The sequence below is a fragment of the Pelophylax lessonae genome (genome assembly GCF_965119305.1).
Source record: "Pelophylax lessonae genome assembly, chromosome: 2".
Lineage (NCBI taxonomy): Eukaryota > Metazoa > Chordata > Amphibia > Anura > Ranidae > Pelophylax > Pelophylax lessonae.
Genome location: NC_138769.1, coordinates 747,102,202 through 747,126,179, shown reverse-complemented (window position 1 = coordinate 747,126,179; position 23,978 = coordinate 747,102,202). Strand labels below are relative to the sequence as shown.

At 42.7% G+C, this 23,978-nt stretch overlaps 1 protein-coding gene across 1 annotated transcript in view; it reads right to left on the bottom strand.

The window, feature by feature from the left end:
• Positions 1-23,978, bottom strand: part of LOC309548373 (uncharacterized protein) — a gene marked incomplete at both ends in the record, with an annotated part of 539,651 nt that overhangs the window by 497,329 nt on the left and 18,344 nt on the right. The window contains one exon of the mRNA XM_082248311.1: positions 2,258-2,264. Within this exon, the coding sequence (XP_082104437.1) occupies positions 2,258-2,264 (7 nt within the window). The remainder of the gene's footprint in view (positions 1-2,257; positions 2,265-23,978) is intronic.

Here is a 23,978-nt window from a genome sequence, read left to right as displayed (position 1 = left end):
CTAGGGTCTCTGCTAAAAAAAACATGTATAATGTTTGGGGGTCCTAAGTAATTTTCCAACAAAAAAGGTAGATTTTTACATATAGGAGCGAAGTGTCAGAATAGGCTTGGCCAGGAGGTGGTTAACAATAAATGAGTCATCAGCTACCTGCCCCCCCCACCCTAAACCATAGCAGGCCACATACACCCAAAATGAGGGGTGGGTAGTTTGGGGCGGGGGGGGGGCAAGGGTCTTATCGTGGCACACCTGGACAGTGGTTGTGGGAATATGTGGGCAGGGGGCTTATCAGAATCTGGGGCCCGCAGATTTCCGCCCCCCGCCCCATATGAATGACTAATTTAACACAAAAGTATCATGAATAAATAAAATCAGTACACAGGTTTTTGGTTCGTCAATAATGCACTTTAAAGGCTTCCCAAGGAATGCCTGCTGGGGCATGCTGTGTTGGGGACGTCACACGCTCCTTACCTATTTAGGAACTGTCAAACGGAGGAGCAGGCATTCGGTGGTCAGCCTTCCTCGCGGGCGGAGAGTTTTTTTTTTTTTTTTCTTTTTTTTCAGGTGCGGCAGGCATCATGATTGATGATGAATCTACATCAGGGGACATTTTTTTTTTTTTTTGTAATTAAATTACATTTAAACATTTTAAATGTATTTCTTTTTTTTTAAAAAGACTTGTCAAATACCTGTGTACTGTTTTTATTTACCCCATACTCATTCACATAGGGGGGCTGGGATCTGGGGGCCCTCTTGTTAAAAGGGGCTTCCAGATTCTGATAAACCACCTGCCCACAGTCCTCACAAGCACCACCCATGGTTGTTGGGAAGAGGCCCTAGTCCCCATCAACATAGGGGCAAGGTGCCTTGGGGTGGGGGGGGACAGTTCTCCCTGCCCCAAAGCACCCACCTCCTATGTTGAGCACATGTTGCATGGTATGGTTCAGGAGAGGGGGGCCTGCCAGGCAGCGTACTTGCAAAAAGGATCTGGTATGAATTGTGGGGGGACCCCACACCATTTTTGTTGTATTACCAGGTGCCGGCAATAGCTTGCATCCACGAAGTACATTGAAATATCTTTTTTTTTAGAAATGTTAGTTTTTCTGCAGCAGGTTTTATACACGGTGCAGATGTGCTACTTTACAGGGATCCACCAGACACTAAATTTAAAGGATTTTTTACTGTTTCATTGTAAGCATCATTAAAATCACTTCTCCTTCAAAAACTATTGTTTTTCAAAAAATGTTTGCATGTTTTGCATTGGTACGTGTCCCCAGTTCATCCATTTTGTTCACCCACCCATGAAACCTCTGCTGCAGCCAGAACTCATTCATTTAGTGGCGGTATCTCTACTGCGGCTAAATGACAGCTTCCAGTTTGGTGGGTAGGATGCTGGCACCATCCTAGCAACCAATGATGCTTTTTTATAGGGGGCTTCCAGATTCTGATAATTCTCCACTGCAGACCCTCACAACCACTTGGCCAGAGTTGTGGGGGAGAGGCCCTGTCCCTACCAACATGAGGACATGGTGCTTTGCTAGGGTGCCTCTGTCAGGGTACCCTTCTCATGTGGAGGGCATGTGGCCTGGTATGGTCCAGTAGAGATTCCACATCCAGGTGCCCCTCCAACACTTCAGTTGGACATCCACTCATCAGCCAATCATTTATTGATGAGATGTTTAATAATGAGATCTACAGCCAGGTCAGGTGACAATGTATTCCTGCATGATGCCTAAATAAAGATGAAGTCGGTCAGCATGTCACACCCTTTACATATCCCAACACTTCCTTACCAATTCATACAAAGATATCACACCCCCATTCCTTCTGAAATAGGAAGAGATTTGGGTCACACATTCACCCAGACAGAAAGATATCATATCCTATTCTTTACTCACAAATCCTCCTTTCCCAGCAGAGTCCAGGAGTCCGGATATAACATTCTGACCAGATGGTATACAGTCCCCACTCTTTTACTCAAACATTTCCCCACAACCTCTCCTACCTGTTAGAGGTGAAATAATGCCAGGAGAACTCTATTACATATATTCTGGGAATGTCCTCTGATACGCACTTTGGAGAGAAATTCTAAGATAACAAACATCTAACCAGAATATGACCCCCCTTTCTAAGACCCGATATAAAAGAATGACTGCTCATTCACCTTATAGGCGTGGTCAGATCTTCTATCCCACTGAAATGGAGATGCATGGATCCCCTACAGTGTGTCTGTGGATTTCCAGGGTTAGTAAGATCTCACCACATTCCTGAAGTGCAAGGAAGATAATTAGGAATAATTAGAAGATAATTGATTTTCAAGATTCGCCTCCTGTTGATTCCAAAGAGGTTTGCATTTAAGTCTGCAATTTTTAGAATTTTAAACACACTTGCCGAATACACCTAGATTGTAAGCTCTAAGGAACAGGGTCGCCCAATTCCTCCAGTATTGAATTGTATTGTAACTGTATTGTATTCCCTCATTATAAAGCGCTGCACAAACTGCTGGCGCTATATAAATCCTGTATAATAATAATAATAATAATACACCTGTAAATAAAACCCAAGCACATCCCCCCATCACTATGAAGCACATTTCTCTGAATGAGAACAAAGAATGAGATTCTCCTGCTGGAAATTGTAATAAACTGTCTATTTTATCAGCCAATGGGAATAATATAGTGTCCACAGTAAAATGAAATACAAATATTTAAACCTGTATAATATTGTACATAATGTTTCTATATATTAGATATATTTAATAATGAATGTTCAAAAAGAAAGAAACTTTATTCAGTCGTTTTTCTTAAAGAATTCTGACTTTTTTATTTTTTTGTACAGGTGAATTTATGAACCAATTTTTTGATCATTTTGGACTTCATCAATTCAGCTGAGTCACATGGGAAATGAGCCATATGGGTGTCTTATGTGACTGAAAGTCTTAATCACAATTCACTGGAGGATTCACACAGGACACAAGTCATATCCGTGTTCTAAAGGAACAAATGCTTTGGATCTTCAACATTGATCCAGCCTCAGAGGACAACAGGAGAAGTAATTTCAGTATTCTGGAAGTGACAATGGCTTTACAGTAAAGTTCAACCCATGTATACATAAGAGAAGTCATTTCAGAAGATATTTATTGTTTGGAATGTGATAAACATTTTACAATGGAGGCAAAACATGTCACACACCAGGAGTTTTACAATGGAGAGAAGGCATATCAATGTCCTGAATGTGATAACGTTTTTACATCAGAGTTAAAGCTTATCACACACCAGAGAGTTCACACTGGAGAGAAGCCATATTGTTATTCTGAATGTAGCAAATCTTTTACAACAAAGTTTAATCTTATCAAACACCAGAGGATTCACAGTGGAGAGAAGCCATATCAATGTTCTGAATGTGATAAAGCTTTTACAACAAAGCGTAATCTTATCAGACACCAGAATATTCACACTGGAGAGAAGCCATATCAGTGTTCTGAATGTGACAAAGCTTTTACACAGAAGTCACATCATATCACACACCAAATGATTCACAGTGGAGAGAAGCCATATCATTGTTCTGAATGTGGCAAAGCATTTACAACCAAGCAAGAACTTATCAGACATCAGAGGGTTCACAGTGGAAAGAAGCCATATTATTGTTCTGAATGTGGCAAATCTTTTACAACAAAGGGTAGTCTTATCACACACCAGAGGATTCACACCGGAGAGAAGACATATCAATGTTCTGAATGTGTCAAAGTGTTTACAACCAAGCAAGAACTTATCAGACACCAGAGGGTTCACAGTGGAGAGAAGCCATATCACTGTTCTGAATGTGGCAAAGCATTTACAACGAAGCAAGAACTTATCATACACCAGAGGGTTCACAGTGGAGAGAAGCCATATCATTGTTCTGAATGTGGCAAATCTTTTACAACAAAGGGTTATCTTATCATACACCAGAGGATTCACACCGGAGAGAAGCCATATCAGTGTTCTGAATGTGGCAAAGCTTTTACACAGAAGTCAAACCTTATCACACACCAGAGGATTCACACTGGGGAGAAGACCTATTAGTGCTCTGAATGTGACAAAGCTAATGTTGGGCTAATCTATCACCAGAGGGTTCACAAGCTTTAGTTGCAGAGATGAAACTTTGGGAAAAAGGAGGATATTAAATGACTTGCAAATGCCCTATTAGTTTCACAACCCAAATCTCCTCCAACAATCTAGGGAAGAATTGAAAAGATAAAATGCTACTTTAAAAAAATGCAAACTAACATCTGTGAGCAAACAGGAATGTAATGGATGGATGCACACCTAAAAGGCCTGTGAATATTTCACAGTTTGACATTTTTTCAGATCAGCACCAATGATTGAACTGTTTTCCTCACGATTCTCATCTTCATCTTTTTTTTGACTGAAAATAACAAATCTATAGACATAACAGGTGATAAAACGATGTTGCAGAGGGAACTCTGGGAATGATAATGACAGATTGCATTACACATTAAGTTAGCAGACTTCCTGCTGTTGGTCTTATGAATTGTGTTCTGATATTTACTGTCCTGCTGTAAAAGGTGTAAATGATTGCCCACATTATTCCTGTAGTAGCCGGGACTACAAACTCATATTAGGAATGTTAGGTACCTACCCAAGGGGTTCATTTTTTTGGATTTGGGAGAAACATTTCACATGGTTTCTTAAATGTCATTAATGACACTGCCAAGGGGAGTCTCACTTCACTAACAATAGCAGAGCCAATCACAGGCCAGTAACATTTCATGGTTTATCAGTGTAATTACAGAATGTTTAATCCCCATTGGTCCAATAGATTTCTTGTCCCTCCAGATAACATTTGCTTCTTGCATGGAAGGAGCCCCCTAAAATTTCTTCTCTTCAATTCCCCCCATAGCTGTACTTTAGGTTATGTTGCCCCTCCCATATCTGTAAGGGAAAGCCTCAATTTCTCCCAATACTCCCCTGGCCTTCCAGTGAGAAGAAACATTTTCTCTGGAGTGGAAATGTTTTATGCAGTGATCCCTTCATAGACGGGATGGGGAATCTAAGTAATCTAAGATAATTAGGATGAACCCGTGTACTGGAGTCATGGATCAGATAACCAATGAGACCATTGATGTTATAGCAGAGCTGACAGCAGAAGTGTCTCCATCACCTAAGGTGGTGTCACAGAACTGCATGGCTGCTGACTATCTCTCGGGAGCTCAAGGTGGAGTCTACAATCTGGTGTCACATAGAGAGTGTTGTACATTTATATTAACTGTATAGACCCAACCCTCTAGTGGGTTATTTCTATACAGTTCAGTTACAGGGGATGTGGGCATTGCTATCCCCTCCTAACAGCAATCTGTACCTCACTATACATTTATTTTATATCATGAGGATCTCAGAAGGAGACATCTACACAAGGTAAAGGAGATCCAACTGTCACCTGGATGGGTGGAAGTGGAATCCATTTTCTTGGATGGGTTTAGTTGGAACTTGGTTGAGTAATATGGTGGGTTTGCTTCTTAAGCCTTTAGTTACTATTATAGTTTTGATAATAATTTTATACATTACTGTTGTTGTTTCTTGATTTTTCTTTTTTACTCACATGGTTAAATTTACATTTAGCTAAAACCCCAAACATATATATTTTCTGAAATCAGAGACCCCGGAGAATAAAATGGCGTTAGTTTTTTATGTCACACAATATTAGCACAGCTGTTTATCAAATGCATATTTTCTGTAAAAATACAGTAAGGGTGATTTTAGGGCACACAAATAAACTTATGACATCATTTCTTTGGTAAAATATAACAGATGAGGTTGTGTTGAGAAAGTAAATATCAGACACGTCAAGCTTTAAAAATTGTGCATCCTTGGTGACAAACTTCAGTACCTACAAATTTCCCATAGGTGACGCTATACAAACCTTTACAGGTCATCAGTATAAAAAGTTATCCATGAATGATGTCCCTAGAGTTATTCCTCTCACTCTGGTGTGTGCAGCGATATGTAAGATGTGTCGTGTGATTGTTGTTTTCCTACATAACCGCACCCAACACTGACATTTCCATATGTATATGGGAACTGGGGGGATAAAATTTGTTTTGTGGTTTGTTTGTTTTTTATTTGCAGTGTTTTACTTTAATTTTTTTAAACTTTAGTTTAGTTGTTCTCCTTCAGGTCCTCTAACCTTGTAGATGGTGACATGGACTTGTTGTGTGGGAATGAGCAGGAGGGGCTCGGGGTTATCTTCTACCCAATGAGCTTGTTATGGATAAAAGATGAAAGTGTCTTCTGGGAATTTACAGGGATTTGGATGTTTAGAGGGTTACATAAGAAGTGGGCGGGGCTGGTATTAATGAGGGGTGTGTCATATGATAATCAGTTTCTTAGCATAGATGATATAAATGGTATAAATATATCTTTGAAATGTAAACAATCTATCTCTTTTCTTCTGTTGGTAAAGTGTCACATATATATGATTAATAAAGTTGGATTTTATTTTCACCTCACAATACTGTGGTCTGGGTTCTTCTACAACACATCCACCCAAAAATGTAATCTTCCAGTTATAGGAGTCTGGTGGAATGGGGGACAAGCTGATTGTATCTCTTAGGTCTAGGGGCGGATTGCCCATTTGGGCACTCTGGCACTGTCTGAGGGCCCGTGGTCAGTAGGGGGGCCCTAAAAAAGGCTCAGTCCACTCCTGGAGGAGCCCACAGCTTAATATGCAGAAGAGAGGTTTAAGCCTGGAGGAGGCATGGCATTCTTTGACGGTTTCTGCAGTGCTGGGAGAGGACTCAGGTGCTGGCCGGGATGAGAGAGCGATGGTGGAGCCATGGGGATGGTAGCAGCGGCAGCCACTCCGACCACCTCTCCCCCTGTGGAATTCAGTAGAGGGGTGGGGCTACCGTCCACATCCCCACCATGGGGGACAGCCAGTGCTGAACTTAGAGAGCTGGAGGTGGCAGAAGGCACTGCAGAGCGGAGTCATCTCATAGCTAGCAACCCGCCTTGTGTGCAGCAGGTCAGTGTGTGATCGCCAGCCCAGCAGTTTAGTGTCACTCTGCTTTATTCTATACCAGCAAGGCTGAGTGTTCCTGCCCATTGCCCATCCCCCAGGTGCTATTCCCTATCCCATATATAATAACCCTGATTTCTATATACATAGTGAGTGCTATTCCCTATATACTGTATAAGACTGATATGTGTACACTGAGTGCTGGTACCTACCTGCATATATAACACTGACATCTTTATACGGAGTGCCACTCAGTGTACAGATATCAGTGTTATATATAGGGAAGATTCGGGGTGTCTGGCTGTGCAGGGTGGGGGATCCCAGCTACTTACAGATCCTATAGGGTTCCGCTAGGGGTAAGATGAGTAGATTTATGGTACTTTTTTCCATCGTTTTTATACATTTTATTACAGTTTGTTTCTCCTAGGGATGAGCCTTGTTTAACCACTTCTGGACTGGAAGGATTTTCCCCCTTTAATGACCAGGCCCTATTTTTCCATTCGGCACTGCGTTACTTTAACTGACAATTGCGCAGTTGTGCGACGCTGTAACCAAATAAAATTGACGTCCTTTTTCCCACAAATAGAGATTTTTTTTGGTGTATTTGATCACCTCTGCGATTTTTATTTTTTGTGCTATAAACAATATTTTCACATTCTGCTATATAACATTCCCCAAAAAAATCCGAATTTTTAACATTTCAGGTCAGTTTGTTTTCTGCTACATATTTTTTGTCAAAACAATCACAATAAGTGTATTTTGATTGGTTTGCGCAAAAGTTATTGCGTTTACTAACTACGGGAAAGATTTATGTAATTTTTTTTTTTTTTTTTACTAGTAATGGCGGCGATCTGCGATTTTTTTTTTTTTTTTTGTGGGACTGCGACATTGCGGCGGACAGATCGGACCCCTAACTGACATTTTTGATACTTTTGGGGGGGGGACCAGTGACATTACTACAGTAATCAGTGCTATAGGGGATGCACTGTCACTGTACTAATGCCATTGGCAGGGAAGGGGATAACACTGTTGGTGATCAAGGGGTTAAATGTAAGCCTAGGGGAGTGATTCTAACTGTGGGGGGGTTGGGCTTGTGAAATGATCAGAGAGACATGCAATCCTATATAGAAGGATCACAGGAGCTCTGTGATCATTGCAGGGAGAAGGACGGGCGGCTGTGTTTACAACATCCGACCGTACTTCTCTCTCAGCGGGGAGCGATCGAGGGTGTCAGGTGACAGTCGGAGCCGCCTGACACACACGCCGGCTTCCCCGCTGACGATTGGGGATGGGAGCGTGCCGCTGCCGGCACACACTCGCCCCCTACCTCCTCCCAAGCAAATGACATACCAATACGTGGTTTTGCCTGGGAGAGCCACTCTGCCGCCATATATATACAGTATACGGTCAGCAAGTGGTTAAATAAGAGGACCGTCTTTTCAGTTCACTTTAAGGAATTCATTGGTAGTATTTCTTCGCTCTAGTTGCCGATTCTAATCCTGATCTGAATTTCCTCCTACCTTGTAACCTCAAGGCAGACGCGGACCGACTCCATGGAGACATTTTACTTATAAATAAATCTGTGTAAACTTTTCTACCTATTTGTATGAATGTTATTCTGTTCAGCCAGTTATGTTATTTATGTCCCCCTGCCAGACAGCAGAGCCAGGTTGTGACCTCACTTTTCTCTGCACTGTATAAGGAATTCAGATTGGTCACCACCCTGCCCCCTCCTGTGACTGAACAAAGAAGAAGAAACTGTCACTACTGCCCCTCCCCCTCCAGTGTGACTATAGCACAGTGAGTAGATGGTAGTTAAATAAACTACCAAAATTTGATATATTTTCTGAAAGCGGAGACCCTGTAGAATAAAAGATGGTGGTTGGAATTTTTTTCGGTCACACAATATTTGTGTAACTTTTTATCAGTTCTACATTCTCAGTAAACTATACGTTCCAATAAATGTTAGTGCAGACAAAGCACAATATAATACCACATTGTTTGTAGAAAATAAAAGATGAAGTTGTGTGGAGTAAAAGGATACAAATCCTGTGTGTGTCCATGAGACTGGGAGAATTACAGCGCCCAAAATGATCAATAGGTGACATTTTCACTGCTTGTGGACCGCCCACTGCCTTCTTACTGCGGCCGAGCGGCCCCGCTGTGCTGGATGAGGTACATGGATGACATCCAGCATTTCCAGGTAGGGGGCGCTCCCACCACCCCATCTGTGCTGTCATTCAGTGAAGCACAAGTCAGTCAGCAGGTCCCAGCCAATGATTTTTGGCCTGGAGCTGCTGATTGGCTGTACGGAATCACAGATCAGCCGTGTCAATGTTTTGTAATCACAGACACAGGAACTGCACCGTTCTTCTCTCTCTCTGAGCCCTTTTCTGTTCAGAGAGAGAAGAAAGCAGACCTGTGTGACTCCAATCAGCACATTTACACTTCCACACACTTAGTGAGGGACATTTAACCCCTTGATCGCCCTCCAGGTAACCCTTTCACTGCCCTCTCACAGTGTCATTAGTACAGTGTACAGCATTTTCACTGATCACTGTATTAGTGTCACTAGTGACTTCAGATAACGTCAGAGTCAGTCAGTGTCCCTCCCAGATAGTGTCAGATTTCCCGCCACACTATCACCATCCACATTTAACTCCTTTATTACCAGAAACATTATCAAAGTCACACTATAACAGCCAATATTGATATAGAGTCTGAACATGGATCAGTATATTGATCACAAACAGAACAATACCAGTGTCCCCAATAGTATAGTGTCCCCAAAAATGCAGTGTTAGCGGGATCAGCCCCGTTCTCTGATCACTGCCACCTCTGATACATTGTACACAAAACCGCAGTGTTAGAAAGATCAGGCCTGATCTCTGCAGCACTAGCAGGGAAATCTTATTTCTAGCACACAAACCATCACTGACAGCCAGGAGCTCTTTTTCCCGTGAGTCGCACTAGGTACCTGTAAATTTACTGCCCAAAATGTCCAAAGAAAGGACCACTAGTGAGGAGGCCTACAGGATTCTGAGTATGACAGATGAGAGTGAAGGGGAATCCTCTCTATCAGAATCCGGCTCAGAACATGAGCCTGTGGAAAGCAGCGGCACCCTGACAGGGAGCTCAGACGATGGAGAAGATGTCCCTGCTAAGATCAGACGTACCCGACCCCAGGTTACTGAGGTGCTAGAAAAGCAGAGTTATGCTCATATGCAGCAGAGTGCCAGTACTAGCGCTGCTCCAGAGGCCTCGTACATCCTGGCCTTTTACACACCAGCACTGCAGTATCCCATGGTGATGTGGAGAGTCCCAGAAGTGCAGTACAAGCTGGTGAGGAGGCCGGCACTAATAGCGGAGTGCAAGCTCAGCTACCAAGATTACAAGCACAGGCCTGTAAAGCCCATTCAGAGGAGCTTGTGAACTCTAATTGGCTGCCCCCAGATTCAGAAGCACCCATTACCCTCCCCCACATTCACAGCCCAGCTCAGGGTTCAGATGGAAATGGCAAACTTAACAACCACCCCTGACTTTTTTTAGCTGTTTTTCAATGAAGACCTCTTTAACCACTTACCGCCCGCCCGCCGTCATATGACGTGACCCAGGAATTGCAGGGCAGGCGCGCGATCGTGGGCGCGCCGCCGTGCACTGCCGGTGTCGGGGTGTCCCCGGGACACAGCCGGTCACCGGCAGGGGGGAAACAGCCAATAGGCATGGCTGTTTCCCACGTGATCGGCTGTGTTCCAATGACACAGCCGATCACAATGGAGGCGCCCGGGAGATGACCGTGCATGCGCGATCGGGAGCGCGCAGCGCGGTCATGTCGGTGGCACTGCGTTCCGTAGGAACACAGCTGTCACCGGCAGTAGTAAACAGTCACTGACAGTGACTGTTTACTATGTGATCGGCTGTGAATCCATTCACAGCTGCTCACAAAATGTAAACAAAGAGCAGTAACTCACTGTTACTAGCTCTTCTCCCCTCATACAGTTTCCAGTGTGAGGAGAGCAGAGCTAGAAATAGTGAGTTACTGCTCTGTGTACCTGTAAAAGTAAAAATCACAGTAAAATCACAGCAATAAAGGTCCCCCCACACAGTCCTCAGCCCTCCCAATGTCCCCTGTCACCCAACAGTCACCTCATCAGTGCCCAGAAATTGACACCCATAACGTTCACATGTGAGCGCAGCGATCACGGGCAGAATCACCGCGATTCTGCCCGCGATCCGGAAATCATTGCAAATTGCAGGACGCCTGTGCGTTGCCCATTTTTCGCAATAGCACCCCAAACGCTGTGCGATGTTGCCGCCATTTCCACCTGCCGAATCGCGGTAACATCGCGCAAACATCGCAGGACGCCCAAAAAAGGTACAAGAGCTTCTTTGGTGCGTCATGCGTTGTTTGCGCGATGTTACCTCGATTCGGCAGGCGGAAATTGCAGCAACATCGCACAGAGTTTGGGGTGCTATTGCAAAAAACGGGCAACGCACAGGCGTCCCACAATTTGCAATGATTTCTGGATCACGGGCAGAATCGCAGTGATTCTGCCCACGATCGCTACGCTCACATGTGAACGTAGCCTAAAGTTCACCGGTCACCAGAGACTGCCATCAGTACCGCCGTGCACCATCGCCCATCACCTGTCACCCATCAGTGACCATCGCCCGTCACCTGTCACCCATCAGTGACCATCGCCCGTCACCTATCACCCCATCAATCACCGTCACCTGTCACCCCATCAGTCATTGTCATCTGTCACCCCATCAGTCATCGTCATCTGTCACCCTATCAATCACCGTCACCTGTCACCCCATCAGTCATCGTCACCTGTCACCCCATCAGTCATCGTCATCTGTCACCCTATCAATCATCGTCACTTGACACCCCATCAGTGATCGTCACTTGTCACCCCATCAATCATCGTCACATGTCACCCCGTCAGTGATTGTCATCTGTCACCCCATCAATCATCGTCACTTGGCACCTCATCAATCATCGTCACCTGTCACCCCCCTTAGGCATCGTCACCTGTCACCCCATCAGTCATCGTCACCTGTCACCCGATCAGTCATTGTCACCTGTCACCCCATCAGTCATCGTCACCTGTCACCCCATCAGTCATCGTCACCTGTTTGCCATATACATGCAATCACTTACTGACCGCCTAACGACTATATGCGTCGGCCATTAAAAGCTAAATACTGGGGTTATGGCAGCAGATAGCCCCCATAACCCCGGTATTTTTTGAAACGGCGGACGGTCGACTTTCAGATAAGGGTGGTCCCAGTGGCAGATTCGCCGCGGAATTACCCTTACGGTGCAGGGGAAGAGGTGCCCCTCCCCCTCCTGCCGCGTCCCAGACGTTTTCCCAGCTTACCGGACCCGCCGGCAGCGGGGAAAACTATCCGGTCCCGGATCCTCAGAGACAGGAAGTCGAGTGAGGGCAAGATGGCCCTCACTCAACTCTATGGTCTTGGAGGACCGGAGCTATGTCAAAAGACGTTGCCTAGCAACCGGTGTAAAGGGCCGCTTTTTTTTTCTTTTTTTTTTTCCTCTTTCAACAATTTTTTTTAATTTTTCTTTTTTAGTGTAGTTGTGAGGTGTGAAGTCTTTTTGACCCCAGATCTCACAATAAAGAGGACCTGTCATGCCTATTTCTATTACAAGGGATGTTTACATTCCTTGTAATAGGAATAAAAATGATCAAAACATTTTTTTTTTAACTGTGTAAAAATAAAAAAAATAATAAATAAAATAAATAGGAAAAAAAAAAAATTAAAGCGCCCTGTCCCCGTTAGCTCGTGCGCAGAAGCAAACGCATACGCAAGTCGCGCCCACATATGTAAATGTGAGGTATCGCCACGATCGTTAGAGCGAGAGCAATAATTTGAGCCCTAGACCTCCTCTGTAACTCTAAGCTAGTAACATGCAGAAATTTTTAAAATGTTGCCTATGGGGATTTTTAAGTACCAATGTTTTTTTTCAAAAAAATCGCATTTGGAAGACTGCTGCGCAAATATGGTGTGATAAAAAATATTGCAACGATCTCCATTTTATTCTCTAGGGTCTCTGCTAAAAAAAAATATATAATGTTTGGGGGTTCCATGTAGTTTTCTAGCAAAAAAAATGATTTTAGCTTGTAAACACCAAGTGTCAAAAATAGGCCCAGTCTTAAAGTGGATAAATGGACAACTTTGTGTAAAGCGCTACTTGGATGTTAGGCCTCTGTATGTGGCCAGGCTGTGAAAAAGTTTTACACATGTGATATCGCCATACTCAGGAGGAATAGCAGAATGTATTTTGGGGTGCAATTTTTGCTATGTACATGCTATGTGTTAGAAATATTGCATAAATGGACAGCTTTGTGTAAAAAAAAATGTGTTTTCATTTTCTTTCCACATTTTCCAAAAACTTGTGGAAAAAAAATGACATGTTCAAAAGACTCATTATGCCTCAAAAATTATACGTTGGGCTGTTTGCTTTCCAAAATGGGGTCATTTTATGGGGGTTTCCATTGTCCTGGTGCTCCAGGGCCTTCAAAAGTGCGATAGGTTGTCAGGAAATTATATGTGTAATTTATGCTCCTAGAATGCCGGACGCTGCTACATGGATGTTAGGCCTCTGTATGTGGCCAGGCTGTGAAAAAGTCTCACACATGTGGTATCGCCATACTCAGGAGGAGTAGTAGAATGTGTTTTGGGGTGTAGTTGCAAGTATACATGTGCTGTGTGAGAGAAATAACCTGTTAATACGGCAATTTGTAAAAAAAAAAAAAAAAAAAAAAATCTTCATTTTGCAAAGCATTGTGGGAAAAAATTACAACTTCAAAAAACTCACCATGCCCCTTATTAAATACCTTGGAATGTCTACTTTCCAAAAAGGGGTCATTTGGAGGGTATTTGTACTTTCCTGACCTTTGTAGTGTCTCAAGAAATGAGATAGGCCTTCAGTACATCAGGTGTGATCAAGTGTGATCAATTTTCAATGATTAGCACCATAACTTGTGGACTCTATAACTTTCACAAAGACCAAATAATATACACTTACTTGGGTTATTTTTACCAAAGATAAGTAGCAGTATAAATTTTGGCCAAAATTTGTGAAGAAAAATTACTCATTTGCAAAATTTTATGACAGAAACAAAGAAAAATGCGTTTTTTCACGATATTTTCAGTCTTTTTTTATTTATAGCACAAAAAATAAAAAACCCAGTATTGATCAAATACCATCAAAAGAAAGCTCTATTTGTGTGAAAAAAAGGACAAAATTTTTGTATGGGTACAGTGTTGCATGACTGAGTAATTCTCAGTCAAAGTGTGAGAGCGCTGAAAGCTGAAAATCGGTCTGGGCAGGAAGGGGGTGAAAGTGCACTGTAGGCAAGTGGTTAATTTGATTTTGGACCAAACTAATCTTTATGCTGACCAGTACATCGCCGCCAACCCAAACACATATCTTGCCAGGCTATTCAAGTGGAAACCTGTCCCGATTTCTGAATTTAAGACTCCTTTGGAACTCACCCTTTAATATGGGCGTTACAAAAAAATAATGAATTGCAGTCATATTGGTCCACAGACCCAGGGCCGGTGCAAGGATTTTTGACACCCTAGGCGAAACCTAATTTTTCCGCCCCCCCTGGCTATGCCCTTGACTCCACCCCCTTTGCCCTGCCCATGTAATGCATATGACCTACCTGCCTCTACACTGACCTACCTAAACTGACCTACCAAACCACTACACTGACCTGCCTGCCCCCTACACTAACCTACCCCACCCTTATACTGACCTACCTGACCACTACACTGACCTACCTCGCCCCTACACTGACCTACCTCGCCCCTACACTGACCTACCTCGCCCCTACACTGACCTACCTCACCCCTACACGACCTACCTGGCCCCTACACTGACCTACCTTACTCATACACTGACCTACCTCGCCCCTACACTGACCTACCTGACTCATACACTGACCTACCTGACCCATACACTGACCTACCTGACCCATACACTGACCTACCTGACTCATACACTGACCTACCTGACTCATACACTGATCTACCTGACTCATACACTGACTTACCTGACACATACACTGACCTACTTGACACATATACTGACCTACCTGACACATACACTGACTTACCTGACACATACAGGGACTTACCTGGCACATACACTGACTTACCTAACTCATACACTGACCTACCTAACACATATACTGACCTACCTGACACATACACTGACCTACCTGACCCATACACTGACCTACCTGACTCATACACTGACCTACCTGACCCATACACTGACCTACCTGACACATACACTGACCTACCTGACTCATACACTGACCTACCTGACTCATACACTGACCTACCTGACCCATACACTGACCTACCTGACACATACACTGACCTACCTGACTCATACACTGACCTACCTGACTCATACACTGACCTACCTGACTCATACACTGACTTACCTGACACATACACTGACCTACTTGACACATATACTGACCTACCTGACACATACACTGACTTACCTGACACATACAGGGACTTACCTGGCACATACACGGACTTACCTAACTCATACACTGACCTACCTAACACATATACTGACCTACCTGACACATACACTGACCTACCTGACACCTATACTGACCTACCTGAGTCATACACTGACCTACCTGACACATACACTGACCTACCTGACTCATACACTGACCTACCTGACTCATACACTGACCTACCTGACTCATACACTGACCTACCTGACACATACACTGACCTACCTGATTCCTACTTCCTTCCCTACTAACACTCCCTTCCTCCCATCCCCCACACAGACAGCTTGATGTAGATCAGATGCATCCTGATCCGTACCTCTTCTTGACTTCATCGTCCATCTCATCTGGGCTCTCCTCTCTTCAGCAGTGGGCAGGCTGTGGGTAGTATTGTTTAGAACTCGGAGTCCTTGCCAGCGCCATGCAGCTGCTCTTTGGCGTCCTCCGCTGACCAGGAGGTCAGGTAACAGTCACTCTCCCAATGATTCTGTGATCTCCAGCCACCCCTGGTGTCATGGTTCCCGGCTCAGACTCTGCACACATGGTTTGACTTCTGGTGAGGTGTCTGTCAGCTACCTTCCTCTGACTGGGCTGCAGCACCAGGCGGGACATGCTGCCTGTTCTACAGGCTCCACTACAGGTGCAGGTGGCCTCATGGGGAGGGGAATGGAGCTGAGGAGAAACAGCAGACATCTCAGATTGCCCGGGGAAAGGCGAAGGGAGGAGGGGTTTTGTCCCGGCTCTCTTCCTCTCCTGTTCTCACTACTGTTGGGGCTCCACAGTAATTTGAAGACACAGATGCTAAAGGCAGGCTGGGCTGGGGATGCAGTATGTTTCCAGCAGATGGATGTTGACAGTGTTGTCCCGGCGGGAGGGCGCTCTGAACCCGCAGAGTGCCCCCACAGCAGAGGCAGAAAGCACCGAGCCCTGGACATCACTGCAAAGGCTGAGGAAGGGGAAGAGGAGTCGTTGCGGGCAAGAAGACAGGGAAAAACACTGGCAGCAATAGGGGCGGCTCGCTTGCTTAACACTGCAGCGGCACACCGATGTGGCGCCCCTACTGATGTGCGCTCTAGGCCGGTGCCTACCTTGCCTATAGGTAGCGCCGGCCCCGCACAGACCCGATTCATCATATCCCCGTGTTCTCTGCTGCAATGGCCAGGCAAAGATAGGAGAAAATAATGTGTTTCATGCACTTCAATGACAATACACTTGTAGCAAAAATAAGATCTTCCATGGACTCAACATGCCTCTCAGCAAATACTTTGGGGTGTATACATTCCAAAAAGGGGTCATTTAGGGGATGTTTTCTGGACCTAGCATTTAGGAGCCTCCGAAAATGTGATAGGTAGTCAGGAAACCTTGTCATGTGTCTTGAAAGCCTGAAGGTGGTCATTGGATTTTGTGGACCTGTATGTGGCTAGGCTGCCAAAATGTCTCTCACCTGTGGTATCCTCATATTCAGGAGAAGTAGCACAATGTGTTTTGGGGTGTAATTCCACATATACCCATGGCATGTGTGAGAAATATCTCATTAAAATGACAACTCTGTGTAAAAAAAAAAAATAGATTTTTCTTTTTCCAACCACTTGTTGGCAAACAATGAAATTTACCATGGATTCCACATGTCTCTCAGCAAATACCTTCAAAAAAGGGGTCCTTTGGGGGGATGTTTGTACTGTCTTTACATTCTACTGCCTCAAGAAATGTGATAGGGCATCAGAAAGTAAAGCTGCGTAAATTCCAGTATATTCACCATCATTTGTAGAAAATATAACTTTCACACAAACCAATTAATATACATTTATTGGGATTTTATCTGAATTCAAGACTTTTTGGGCCTAACGCTTAACATGGGCATTGCAAAAAATAATAATTGCGGTCATATTGGTCCAAAGACCCGATTGATCATATGCCCGTGTTCTCTGCTGCATCCATCAATGACTGATCAGTGTTTCGGGCTCATTGCCTGTACCATGTGATCAAATGTGACCAATCACAGCAAATCACAACAAAACAGACCAAATTAATCAGTTTCATTCAGTAAAAATGGTTGATCATATTAGTAAAATTTACTGGTATAAACAATCATAATTTTTAAAAAAGAAAAAAAATTGTGAAAAAAAGTAATAAAAAGGGAAAAAAATATATATACACAGTATGTATATGATAATGTTGTAGAGCACTGATGACAATATGTTAAAAAAATTTGAAAAATAAATATTTTTTTAATTTTCCCAAAAATTGTGACAAAAAATAACAACTTCAAAAAATTGCCACTCCTCTTACTAAATACCTTGGGCTTTCTACATTCCAAAAGGGATAATTTGGGGGGGGGGGGTATTTGTACTTTCCTGGCATTTTCAGGCCTGAAGAAATGAGATCGGCCGTCAGTACATCAGGATTGATTGATTTTCAATAGTTACTCATACAGTAGTTTGTGGACTCGATAACTTTCCTACAGACTAAATAATATACACTGATTTGGGTCATTTTCATCAAAAAAGTAGCAGAATACATTTTGGCCTTAATTTCTGAAGGAAGATTATTAATTTGCAAAATGTTATAACAGTAACAGAAAAGAAAAACTTGTTTTTTTTTTTCAAAATTTTCTGTAGTTTTTAATTAATTAGGCAAACAATAAAAAACCCAGTGGCGATTAAATACCATCAAAACAACGCTCTATTTGTGTGAAAAAAATGATAAAAATTTCTAATGGGTACAGTAGACACATTAGACCACGTAATCGTCATTCAAAGTGTGACAGCTCTGAAAGCTGAAATCTAGCCTGGGCAGGAAGGAGGTAAAAGTTCCCGGTACTGAAGTGGTTAAAGTAGCACAGTGCTGAATTGGAAAACAAGCCCTGGACATGAAGGGGGTAAAACCTTCCAGAGGTCAAGAGATTAATAAATCTTGCTTTAATTGTAGACAGTTTGGTTTTAGTTTCCTGTGATACTTCTTGTGGCTGCAGTTCTTCTGAGCTCCACAAGGTGGTGATCTCACTTATACAGAGACAGGAAGTCTCTCTGGAAGACAGGAAGTGAGGTAAGGTACAGACAGGAAGTGAAGTACAGACAGGAAGTGAAGTGAGGTACAGACAGGAAGTGAGGTGAGGTACAGACAGGAAGCTCCATGTGGGAGGAATTATAGAGGAGACATTGCTGGAAGTATCAGCGGAGGAGGTAATGAGATTGTATTTTATCATATCTCCCATCACTCTCCCTTGTAGGACTCCATATTTCTCTGTCCCTCTTTTCGGTCTGATGTACACACAGACATATGAACATACAATATAACGCCACAAAGTCTTCATATCGCTCTCAGATTTCCCTCAGATATCAGATTATTTCATGTACTGAAGTGAAAACACTGATATAAAAGAAAAGTAATGGTGAAATAAAACATAAGTGGGTGTAACTGATCACATTGTCACCAAACGTCACCCCCAAATAAAAGTTTTCCCTGTAAGGGTCCGGTCACACCAGGAACTGCACGTTTCTCATGAATTTCCACATGTGCATTTACATGCGTTCCCAGTGCATTTTTTAGCATTGGGAAGGACAGGGGATCAAAGGAGACAAACTTGTGTTTTGTCCCCAGAGTCACATTGCGTTGTGTTTACTCCATGTACATGCGTTTATGTACTCACAAAATCAGATACTTAAAGATTCATCCAAACCACATGTCAGTGTTTATCATCCACCTGGATGGAGATCCCTCTTTGGATGGGATGATCCCTCTGCACAGCGCTGGACTGGTGAAGCCTGACAGGGAGAGCAGCAGCTGCTGCCGCTATATCACACAGGCAGGCCGCCGCATGGATTTTTTGTTTTTATTTTTTCATTTTTCAAAACCTTGTGACAAAAATGAGATCTTCAAAATACTCACCATGCCTCTTATCTAATACTTTGGGGTGTCTACTTTCCAAAAAGGGGGTGATTTGGAGGTGTTTGTTCTATCCTGGCATTTCAAGACCTCTGATACTGTGATAGGTAGTGAGGAAGAGAAATACGCCCTTTGAAAGCCTGAAGGTGGTCATTGGATTTTGGGGACCTGTATGTGGCTAGAATGCCAAAAAGTCTCTCACATGTGGGATCCCCATACTCAGGAGAAGTAGCAGAATGTGTTTTGGGGTGTAATGTCACATATATCCATGGCTTGTGTGAGAAATATCTCATTAAAGTGACAACTTTGTGTACAAAAAAGAAAAACTATTGTTTTGTCATATTTAAAAACCTTTTTGCGATAAATAAAATCTTCCATGCACTCACCATGTCTCTCAGCAAATATCTCTGGGGTGTCTACATTCCAAAAAGGGGTCATTTTGGGGGTTTATGTACTGCCGTGGCATTTTAGTACTTCAAGAAATGTGATAGGCAGTCAGAAAGTAAAAGCTGTGTAAATTCCAGTATATATCCCATAGTTTGTAGACTGTATTGTATTCTGCTACATGTCTTTGGTAAAAATATATATATTTCTTAAATTTATGAAAAAATTTGATTTTATTGGATATTTTTTTTATAATAGAAAGTATAAAATGTTTTTTTTTTCCAAATGTATCATTTATATAATAAAAAATAGAAACCCCAGTAGTTAGCAAATATCACCAAATAAAATCTTTGTTTTTGTGAAAAAAAATTATGTAAACTTAATTTGGGTACAGCGCTGCATGACCGTGCAATTGGCAGTTAAAATAGCGCAGTGCAGAATAGTAAAAAATGCCCTGGTCATGAGGGGGGGGGGGGGGGGGACCTTCTGAAGCTAAAGAGGTTAAATTGCATTTATGTGCCAAGAAATAACTTTAATGTATTTTTTTACAAAAATTTTGCCTTTTATAAAGCATTGCTCTAATATCATGTAACATAAATAAATTAGAACTACCAACATTTTATTCTCTAGGGTGTCTGCTGTCAATAGATATATAATATATTGGGGGTTTTAAGTAATCTTCAGGCCATAAAATGATTTTTGAAACATGTAAACAAGAAAAATAAAAAACATAAAAAAAATGGCTCCAGGACCCTTTATTACACACTGAGTCCAGGAAGCCACAGAGAGACCACGTTTCCCCTGACTTCCTCTCCAGGCTGTGATCCCACTCTGGTTGGGCGCCACCTACAGTGGAAGAAGAAGACTGCACCTGCCTACATCTGCTTTATGCTTTGTCTGATCAGGATGACGGGCATTTCTCCCCGAGTGCCCTAAACACGAGGTAAACGTGGTGCAGCATTTAGCCCAGTCCAGCTGTAGTGTGACAGGCTGCAGGCAGCGGGGGTGGACGCTGTACCTGTGCCTACCAGGTGTATTATACCGCCAGCATTGCACACACAGGGGCTGGACCCCCCATGTAGAAGGGACCTAAGAGATACAATCAGCTTGTCACCCATTCCACCAGACTCCTATAACTGGAAGATTACATTTTTGGGTGGATGTGTTGTAGAAGAACCCAGACCACAGTATTGTGAGGTGAAAATATCATCCAACTTTATTAATCATATATATGTGACACTTTACCAACAGAAGAAAAGCGATAGATTGTTTACATTTCAAGGATCTATTTATACCATTTATATCATCTATGGTAAGAAACTGATTACCATATGACACACCCCTCATTAATACCAGCCCAGCCCACTTATGTAACCCTCTAAACATCCAAATCCATGTAAATTCCCAGAAGACACTTTCATCTTTTATCCATAACAAGCTCATTGGGTAGAAGATAACCCCGAGCCCCTCCTGCTCATTCCCACACAACAAGTCCATGTCACCATCTACAAGGTTAGAGGACCTGAAGGAGAACAAGACCATGACCACCAGGACCATCGCCTGACTGAAGCCATGCTAACATTTTTTTCTAATGCTGCTTTTATTGTCTCCTCAGATACAGATCTGGCAGATGTACATTAGTGTAACCCTTTCACTCCAATCTGTGCTTGATCATCTTTTTGGGGTACAGAGGTGACATTAGGGGTCTAACGTCTCTTTAAAGAGGACCTGTGACCAGCAATATGCTATCACATGAGGGGCTATCAACCCCCTATGTGATAGAAATAAAGTTGAGGGAAAAGTTAAAACAAACTTAAAGTATCACACTGTAAATAAAAATAAAAAAACACACAAAAAAAATGTACATCCCCCCCCAGTTCCTGTGTACAGATACGAAACGCCAGTGCTGGGTGCGGTTATGTAGGAAAACAACAATCACACGACACATCTTACATATCGCTGCACACACCAGAGTGAGAGGAATAACTCTAGGGACATCATTAATGGATAACTTTTTATACTGATGACCTGTAAAGGATTTTAGAGCGTCACCTATGGGACATTTTTGGTATTGAAGTTTGTCACCATTTCACAAGTTCATCCAATTTTTAGAGCTTGACATGTTTGGTATCTATATACAAGACACAAACCTCATATTTTATATTTCAATGAAATTGGGTAATAAATTGTGTTTGCACTAAAATTATCTGCAGTGCTTCTTTTCTTTACAGAAAATGTGCATTTGATAAAAAATTGTGCTAATATGCTCCGAAATAAAAAAATAAAACTACCAACATTTTATTCTCCAGATTCTCTGCTTTGAGGAAAAAAAAAAATGTTTGTGAGTTTTAAATAATCATCTGGCCTAAAAATGTGAATTTAACCATGTGCATAAAAAATGTACAATCAACTCTGGCAGTAAAAGAAAGAACCACACCAATGTAGAAAATTATTATCACAACTATAGTAACAACTAATGGCTTAGGAAGGAAACCCACCATATTACTCAACCAAGTTCCAATTAAACCCATCCAAGACAATGGATTCCACTTCCTCCCACCCAGGTGCCGGTTGGAACTCCTTTACCTTGTGTAGATATCTCCTTCTGAGATCCTCATGATATAAAATAAATGTACAACACTCTCTATGTGACACCAGATTGTAGACTCCACCTTGAGCTTCCCAGAGATAGTCAGCAGCCATGCAGTTCTGTGACACCACCTTAGGTGATGGAGACACTTCTGCTGTCAGCTCTGCTATAACATCAATGGTCTCATTGATTATCTGATCCATGACTCCAGTACACGGGTTCATCCTAATTATCTTAGATTACTTAGATTCCCCATCCCGTCTATGAAGGGATCACTGCATAAAACATTTCCACTCCAGAGAAAATGTTTCTTCTCACTGGAAGGCCAGGGGAGTATTGGGAGAAATTGAGGCTTTCCCTTACAGATATGGGAGGGGCAACATAACCTAAAGTACAGCTATGGGGGAATTGAAGGGAAGACATTTTAGGGGGCTCCTTCCACACAAGAAGTATATTTTATCTGGAAGGACTAGGAATCCATTGGACCAATGGGAATTAAACATTCTGCAATTACATTGAGAAACCATGAAATTTTACTGGCCTGTGATTGGCTCTCCTATTGTTAGCGAGGTAAGTGAGACTTCCCTTGTCGGTGTCATTAATGGAATTTAAGAATCCATGTGAAATGTTTCTCCTAAAACCAAAAAGGTGACCCCCTTGGGTAGGTACCCATCCTAATATTCCTAAGAAGAGTTTGTAGTCCTGGCTACTACAGGAAAGATGCGGGCAATCATTTACACCTTTTACAGCAGGACAGTAAATATCAGAACACAATTCATACATAAGACCAACAGCAGGAAGTCTGCTAACTTAATGTGTAATACAATCTGTCATCATCATTCCCAGAGTTCCCTCTGCAACATCGTTTTATCACCTGTTATCCTGTCTGTAGATCTGTTATTTTCCCACCTTCTGTAACAGGGTGACAACCCCCATCATTCTGCAGTAACATTACACAGCAGCGTTGTCACCCTGTACAGGGAAGTCTTAGATAGATTATAAGTTAATGTGTAAGGTAAAGTCTACAGGCTTGGAAAGATCGGTTTGCTAATGGATAGAAAATTGGCTAAAAGATAGAATTCAGAGAGTAGTGGTCAATGATTCTTACTCTGAATGGTCTAAGGTTATCAGTGGTGTACCCCAAGGTTCAGTGTTGGGACCCTTACTTTTTAATATCTTTTTTAATGATATCGGGTCTGGGATTAAAAGTACCATTTCAGTCTTTGCAGATGACACCAAGCTTTGCAGTGGAATAACTTCCCTACAGGATGTCTCCAACTTACAAGCTGACCTCAATGCACGGTTTCATTGGTCAATTATGTGGTAAATGAGGTTTAATGTTGATAAATGTAAAGTTATGCACTTGGGGGGTAAGAATATGCATGAATTATACATACTAGGGGGAGTCGAACTGGGGGAATCCATAGCGGAGAAGGATCTGGGGAAATCCATAGCGGAGAAGGATCCGGGGGAATCCATAGTGGAGAAGGATCTGGGGGAATTTATAGCGGAGAATGATCTGGGGAAATCCA